This window comes from Halichoerus grypus, chromosome 5, assembly GCF_964656455.1.
Source record: "Halichoerus grypus chromosome 5, mHalGry1.hap1.1, whole genome shotgun sequence".
NCBI classification, from domain to species: Eukaryota; Metazoa; Chordata; class Mammalia; order Carnivora; family Phocidae; genus Halichoerus; species Halichoerus grypus.
The window spans coordinates 167790941-167799200 of NC_135716.1; the positions used below are offsets into that span (position 1 = coordinate 167790941).

Here is an 8260-nt window from a genome sequence, read left to right on the forward strand (position 1 = left end):
AGTTACTCTGTGTCACACACAAAGGAAGGTACCTTGCAAAGTCCTTATAGGGCCCAATACAAAGAAGCCGACCTTGGTTCTGCTGCTTTCTCTTCTCTTGCCACCATCCCAACCCCCATCACCCTTAGCTCTCTCATGGACAGTAGAGAAACATGAAGGCTCAAAACTAAGTGCCATCTCAGTGTGGTTTTCCCAGTCCCTCCTACTTGAGAGAGCTCCAAGAGTCCTGTATTTTAGCCAGGCTAGAATTTCTGCCAGTAGGCATTCCCATAATAAGCCCAAGATTCCTGTATTTGTTTCCCAGGAGTCGGAAATATCATTTGATATTTCCATAGCAAGAACTAACAGCCAAACTTCTACAATCAAATCCATCTTGATCCTGGACTACATATTCTATTTCATTTTTTACTTTGATGAGCTGATACTACTCTCAAGGTACTACAGCTAAAAGCATCCCAAATAAAAAACTTTACATGAGGTTCAAGTGCATAGGTGACCAAAAAGTATTTCATCGGTAGAAGGATTCAACACCTTGAGACACAGTATTACTTATGGAAAGCAATAAAGGAAGAGTTTGCCTGCTAGGATCTTCCCGCTCCTGTGAAAAAGACAGAGCCACAATACAAACACTTAGCTAATCTTTATTTCATAAAGGCAGAGTCAAATGAGAACATTACCACCTTAGCTGTGTCAATCAATTCTCTGCAAAACAGTCTTAATCCAAGACTGAGAAAGGGACACAGCAAGACCCTGTTATTTAAGAATGCTTAAGAATAAGGCTTCATGGTCTGACAAGAGTTTTACCCTTAAGTAGCAAAGAGGAATTCATATCAAAATCTATCCACCTACAACCTTCGTGGACTACCACAAAAACTGAAAGTTGTACCCTCTCTTCCACAAGTGAATGCTCACTACCCCATTCTCTGGGCATAGGGGAGTAGGCAATTGAACTGAAATTGAACAGGAACCTATGTTGTAGTAAGTGTTAGGTATGGTGATGTTAAAAGTGAATCCAAAAATTCACCCAGAGGCAGCACACACAAGCTTCCAGACAGGGACTACATCTATTTTTCTACCATTTACTCAGCACAGAGCATAGCACCTAGCACATAAAAGTGCTCAAATATTTAATGACTGAAAAACAGAAATCACTCTATGGCAAAAGTTGGTTTTATCCCCCCCCCCAAAAAAACAAAGTGTTTGCCTGAATATCCCCAAACCAGCAGAATTCAAATTAATTTTTGCTTTTAAATGAGTCTTGACTTACCCCAAATTATTTCTTCTAATAATTTAAGAAAGGTAAATGGCTCAGACTCCCTCCCCGCAAGGGGAAAGAAATGTAATATGTCTCTTATCCAGAGACAAGAGAATGTTCTCTTTTCTAAGACAAAACTTATCCTCCTGCACCAGAAGTTCCATTTAAAATTCCCGTTTCTTGTCCAAACACAGAACATTATAGGCAATGTGGAGTCAAGGCACAGAGCTCTAAATCTGCCATTTAACACAGCTATTTTCAAAATTCCCAGCTCAAGAGAAGAGAAAAGCAGTTCTAGGATGAGGAAGGAACACAGCTAATCAGTGAACAAAATCTCATAGCAGGAAGGTACAACTGGGTACTGCTGGGGGCTGGGGGCATGAAGAGCTTTTCCCCTCTTTCAAAAGATACATGACTCCACAGAATACCCAATATTCCTGACTAAAACACTTAAGAAAGAACATGAAGAGGCACTAAGAGCAAAATAAAAATAAAATAGAATGCATAAAAATGTCCCTAAAAGGTGTCATTTCTAAGCAAATATCAAGTACCATTATAGGTGCTATCTTTATCTTGGAAGATAGAAAAAAAAAAAAGTGGAACATATCTTAAAATGCAAAGAAAAAAATTAGATGACCTCTATTTCAAAGCTCTAAAATGACTGATGACAAAACAGAAAACTCGCCTTTCTGATATTCCGGGAACAAATGATAAATTTCACCAAACCAGGCCTTTAGGAGAAAGTCCCTCACAAGATCATTAAAGATGTCAGCTTCTCTTTAAATTGAGCTGCTCTCCCAAAGTTCAATTAACAAAAGAAAATGTAAACAAGATTCAACATGTAAACAAAGAAATGAGGCCAGTCTTCCTTAAAACAGAATACTTGAACCTAATATGAAATTCTCTCAGAAAGCTTCCAGTTCTTTAAAAAAAAAAAAAAAAAGTTTTCTCTTACCCCCTCCCATAAAGATCCCACATTTGTCACTCAATAAAAAGCCCAGTAAAATAATTTCAATTCTGCAAAGCGAACAGGGTCAAAATTACTCAAGACAAATGCATCTTCAGAGCCATCAAAGAAGTCATTTATACCATCAGGAAAGTCACAAAACCAAAACAAACAGCAAACCCATTGTAGAGAAAAACTCGGCTACTGTTCTGACAACACAGAATCTATTTCAGGCTGCATAAAACATAACAAGCAAAATAAATCCAAGGTACAAGCAAAATGCCACTGCCTCTTCTTTTGTTTCGGCACAATGTAACAAGGACAGCCTGTCTGGGGCTCTGCTCCTGCTGATACAGTACTGCTGCTTAAACCTCCCTCCTCAAGGTCACAGCCAATTTCAGCTCTGGAATAAAAGGCAGATAGTGGCAGCGATGGTTTGGGTTATCACTGGCAGAAAAGCAGAGTGTAAAAGTTTATGAGCTCATCAGGATTGTTGTACCATTACATCAGAGGCAATTATAAATGGCCAAGAGCAGGAGATGGGGAGCCAATCAGATCACAGATAGGATGTCAACCTAAGACCAACTGTCTCCTGGCTTTGACAGAAGGATTTTACCTCCATAATTCAAATCCCAAACCAAAGCAATCTGCACTTACTACTCCAATCACTCAGCTGTTTACCAGCACTTCCAGGGAGAAGCCCAGGCCACTGGGCCGACGGAGACTAAGACAGGAGATGGCCCGGGCTGCCCTGGGTGAACCGCAGCCGGCCTCTAGCTGCCCCCAAGCAGGCCCCTGCCCTCCCCCGAGGTACCCCAGAGCCCGAGGGGCCCCTCCTTGAAAGCACAAATGGGGAACGGCCTAGAGGAAGGCAGGAGGGCGGGCAGAGAGGAGCGGCAGGTGAGCAAAGAATTGTTCACTCAACTCCCGAGCTCCTAGCACTGCACACCCCTAACCTGAGCCCCCAGCACCCCCCACACCCCGGGCCAGGCCCTTCCCCGCACATTCTGCCCCGCACCCCCTTGAAGACCCCAGGAGTTCGAAGGGACCAGGGGAGAGGGAGAAGGGGAGCATACACCTCAGGGAAAGCCCCACACAAAGGCTGAAGGAGGGAAGGAGAGGAAGGCAGACAGGCAGCCATTTTAAGAGAAGAGCCAGACAATGGCAGCTCCCCAGCAGTGGGGGCCCCGGACTGGGGGTAGCCCAAGGCTGTGGCCTGCTCCCCGCAGCCGCCACCCACTCCCAGGACCCCGCTCGCCCCAGCCCCCTCCCCACTCAGCTGTGTACCTGCGGGGTCCGGGCGAGCGGCTGCCCCCCGCCGCCGCTGCTCCCGGGGCTCATGGGCGCGTGGTGGCTCCTTTGTTGGGCCCCTCCCGAGGCGGCTGCTGCCGCCGCCGCCGCCGCCGCAGCAGCCCCCCAGCACTGCGAGGCCATGTCCGCCGGGCCCTTGCCGGCGCCCCCGTCCTGGGGCCCGCCGCCGTAGTCGCCCCCGGGGTAGCCCTGGTAGCCCCGGGCCGAGCTGGGCGACGTGAGCAGTTGGTTGAGGGTGGGGGTGGCGGTGGGCTGGGGGGTTCCCCCGCCGGCCGCTGAGGGGCCGCCTCCCCCCATGGCCCCGAAGCGCTGCTGAGCGAAGGACGAAGACGACGAGGAGGCGGAGGCGCTGGAGGAGGGAGGCGGCTTGGAGCCGGCGGCCGCCGCCGCGCCGGAGCCCGGAGTGCCACCTCTCGGGGAGCTCAGCGCGTAGGCCTGGGGGGGCGGGGGGTAGGCGCTGCGGTTGGGGTAGTAGGAGTTGTACTGGTGGTTGGGGAAGCCGTGGTCGTGCGAGTTCTGCTGGGGCCCCGCGTAGGGCTCCAGGCCCCCGCCGCCGCCGCCGCTCTGCAGCGCTGCCAGGCCAGGGCTTTGTTGTCCGCCATGTTGTTGGTGGAAGACGGCGGCCGCCGCGGCGGCGACGGCAGACGGGCTCCGGCCGTAGGGTTGCCCGAAGCCGTAGGCTGGGGGCGGCAAGGCGGCCGCGGCTGAGTGAGGAGGCGCCCCCACCCCATCGCTGCTGCCGCCGCCGCCGCCGCCGGGCGGCTCCGTGAGGTTATTGTTCAGGGCGGGCCTAGGGCCCGCGTTCCCGTTCGAGTTCTTCAGGTCCGGCTCCGCGCCGGGCCCGCCGCCGGCGCCGGCTCCACCGCCGCCGCCACCCCCATTGCTCTCGGCCCCGTCCTGCAGCTCCTTTCCCAGCGGCTGCGGCGGCCCCACGGCGGGGCCCTCGCTTTCCTGCCCGGCGGCTGCCTTCATTTCCCCGCGCTCGGCCGCTGCCGCCGCCGCCGCCTCGCCCCCCGCCTCCTCCCGCTGCTGCTGCTCCGCTTTCTTCAGCTCCGAGGGCGGCGGCGGCGGGTTGCCCAGGCTGCTGGCGGCGGCGGGGGCGACCTGCGCGGCCATGATCCCCGCTGTCTCGTCCGCGGAGAGACCCGGCCCTGTCTTCGTCTTCTCCCCCCCTCCCACCCCGCCCCGGGGCCGAGTCCCCCGGGCTGCCCTCCCCACCCGCCCGGGCGGGCCTCGCGGGGCTCCGCTGCTGCGCGGCGCTCGCTCGCTCGCTCCTCTCCCCCCCGCCCCGCCGGCTCAGGCTCCGGGCTGGCGGCGGCGGAGGAGGAGGAGGCGGCGGCGGCCGAGGCGCCGGCGGCTCAGCTGCTCCCGGCTCTCTAGGCTCGGGACCCGGCTCTCCCGGCTCATTCCCCCCAAGCCCTTGCCTGGGAATGAGGGGGGCGGTGGAGGCTCCGCTCCCCAGGGCCTGGCCCCGCTGTGACTCTCCGCTTTCTGCTGCCGGAGAAAGGAGGAGGGAGGGAGGGAGGGAGGCGAGGGGGAGGGGGCGGGGAGGGAGGGAGGGAGGGAGCGGGGGGAGGGGGACCCGGGACGGGCGGGCTGGAGGGCGCGCGGCAGCAGCCCGGGCGCCGGGAGGCAGAGTCGGAGCGCGGACCGGGCCGGGCGCCCTGCCTCCCCTCCCCGGCCGCGGCGCGGGCCGAGGCTGCTGCGCGGCAGCGGGCTGGCGAGCGGGCGGGCGGCCGGACTGAGCGGCTAGAGCGCCCCACTCTCCTCCGAGTCCCCCTCACTCCGACACGAGGCTCAGCACTGCCATTTTACCCAGCGCCGTCGCGGCCGCCTAGCAAACCCGGAACGGAGCGCGGAGCGGGCGCAGGCCATGGAACGGACTCGCTCCCTTCCCCTCACAAAGGAGGAGGGGAGAGAACGAGCCGCGGCGGCGGCAGGCCCTCTGCCGCTTTCGCTCGGCAGCGCCGCCGCCGAAGGCTTCGGGGAAAACCCGGCCCGGAGCCTGCGCCTCTCCGGAGCCTGCGCCGCCTCCCTCCTGGCGTTCCTATCCGGGTCGGTCCCCTCCAGGCCGCACCGAGGGGAGCGGGCAGCGTGAACTTTACTCGCGGCTGTAAAATTGGCCTGAGCCCGAGACCGCGGCCGCCTCGGCCCAGGCCTGACCCTCTGGCAGCGGGCCTGGTCTCTTGGCTGCTACTTAGCACCTCTACAGCACTTTTTTTCAAAGCCTTTTACAAACCCGCTCTTAAAGACCCAGCTGAGTGAGCGAGCAGGGCCTTACATTTTACCCCCCTTTGCAAAGCCCAACGGAATGACGGGTCATTGTTCAGACTTTCCGTTTTCCCACTCCTCTCCCTCATTAGCCGGACCTCATAAGGCCCTGGGGGCATGAGGTCCGATTATCCCCATTTTATAGAATTGGAAGACAGAGGGGAAGGGACTGCCCTGTCAGAGGGCAGAGGAGGGTGATTTTAAAAAGTACCCTGCCTCCGCATCTACTTAGCCTTAAAAAAAAAAAAAAAAAAGCGATCAAGTCATGCCATATCCAACAATGGGATCAGAATATAATAATGGGTTTGAGATCAAAGCTGATCATCTCAGCCTTGGACTATCTCGACACTAACATAAAATGTTCACCACTGAAGCTACTTTGGGGGCGTATGACAGCCTTCTAGCAGGAGAACCCAAGCCCAATCTTTTCCTCGTAAGAGAACTTAGAGCACAATAATCATATAGTCCCAGTCTCCAAAGACAACACCTGTAAGACTGTGAATAGTCGACAGGAGAGGCTCCAGGGACTGGAGGAAACTGAGTGTTCAAAGGAACCAGTGCAGAAGAGGGATGGCCACATGGAGAGAAACCATTTTCTCCTTAACTTAAAGAGAGAAAAAGGGCAGTCTCACAGGCCACTTAAAAAAACGGATGTAACCAAATTTGTTTACTATTATATTCCAAAAGATGCCAGTTGAGCTAGAGGCATACATAGAAAACACTAGATCTACAGCCCTACCAAATCCCAGCAGCCTTTTCCTCCTCAAGCTGACTTGGAATGCTCTGACGTGACAAGCTACAAAAGCCAGAGGGGATTCCAGCTCCTCACCAGGCACAAGGCTGCCTTGGGAGAGGTTCAGGCCAGTGTAGTCACTAGACACCAGGGCCTCTTTTCCCCTCAGATTTTATAAATGGAGACTTCATAGCCACAGATCCATTATCTTAGAACTTCCAGATCCTGCAGGCCCTTTGGACAAGTTCTGGTCATGCCACTGGTCACCGTGAATAATTCCAAAAACCTGAAGTCATTCCTACTCTGAAGAAAATTTAATATCATCTTACACTAAAAAGGCAAAACCCTCCTGTTAATCTAAGCCTGGTGGGGTTTTTTTCCCCTCAAGCCAAGAACCAAACTACTAGGCTCTGACTGACTGGAATGGGCCAGTGCCCTCATTTCACTCACAGTCCTCAGGGGCAACTACTCTCCCAGTGCATTAGGTCCTAGAAACAAAATTATAGGCTGCCTCATAAATGGAGCTTGGCTATTTAATCAACTGCTTCTGAGCTGGCAAACAGTCCTGAGTCCTGCACACAAATGAGGACTTTTTACATGCAATTACCCTGCCATTTTCCTCAGAGCTGGAGTGTAATGGGAAACCTGGAGCCCAGTGAAAATCTGGAAGCCAGAATGGATTTGTCTCCAGAGAAAGCCCTCATCCCCTTTTTTTCAATGGCTGTGAAATTTAGAAAGTGCCAAAATCCCTTTCCTACACGTGGGCACGCTGTTTTGAAAACAGCCACCATTTTTATCTAGCAATAAGGTAAAGTGCACAAAAATCTATCCACTTGGGCTGGAGGAGGTAATGTGGGATTTCTCCTTTACCATTATTTTAAAAATTTCAGATCCTTTAGGGTCCTCTTCCACCCCTACCTTTAGAACCCCATACCACTAGCCCAGGGACTGCCGAGTTGAAGGGAACTTTCTTAGAAACTGGCCCAACAGCTTTCCCTAGGGGCAATGGCAGCGGGAAAGGGGGGGGAGGGGAGGAGCTGGGCACGTGGCTGGCCGGAGCTCCAAGACCCAGGTTTGGGGCTGCGGGTTCTCCCCGTGGAGTTTTCTCCCCCACAGCCCCACTGTTTTAACCCCACACCCAGGCAGCTCAGGAATCCCGGCGCAGATTGGAGAACTAGGACTAGGACAGCGCTACCCTCACGAAAGCGCCTCAGCCACCAACAGCTTGATGGCAAATATGGACTGAATCGTTGACATGGAAACCGGACTAAAGTCTTGCTCGCTCCCTCACAAGAGAGTTCTTATCGCCATCCCCGACCGCACAGCACTTGGCAAACGTGGACTGGATCTCCCGCCCAGCGGATCAGACGGAGTTTCTGCGCTCAGCTTTAACTCCAGCGGCTGCGGCAGCCAAGGAGGGGGGCAGGGCTGCCAGGACAAACCGACTGAAAATGGCAGAGGATGTGCTCTCATTTTATCCGGCTTGTACAGTGTGCATGGATTGGGCCCGAAAATAAGGGAACAACCTATTAAAATCCACGCAGTCAACTGCAAAATGTGGAACCGAGGCCTGGAGGGCTTGCTAAGAGAGGGAAACGTTTGCTGGGAGGACAGCCCTTCCTTTCTCGCAATTTGCTTCTCCAAAGTGTCCGAAATATAAAACTCAACAAACAAACAAAAGATCGGGCTCGGCTCCCTCCTTTCCCCACTTCTTTTGGGGGAAGACGTTTTAAGCCCCGGGATC

General features: G+C 54.1%; 1 protein-coding gene across 2 annotated transcripts in view; it reads right to left on the reverse strand.

Annotated features, from left to right (window-relative positions):
• The window catches only part of ARID1A (AT-rich interaction domain 1A), a 67803-nt gene extending 63140 nt beyond the window's left edge, over positions 1-4663 (reverse strand). For both annotated transcript variants that reach the window (XM_036116434.2, XM_036116433.2), the window contains exon 1: positions 3489-4663. In XM_036116434.2, coding sequence (XP_035972327.1) covers positions 3489-4628 — 1140 coding nt within the window. In that variant the 5' untranslated portion in view covers positions 4629-4663. The remainder of the gene's footprint in view (positions 1-3488) is intronic.
• Positions 4664-8260: the final 3597 nt, after the last annotated feature.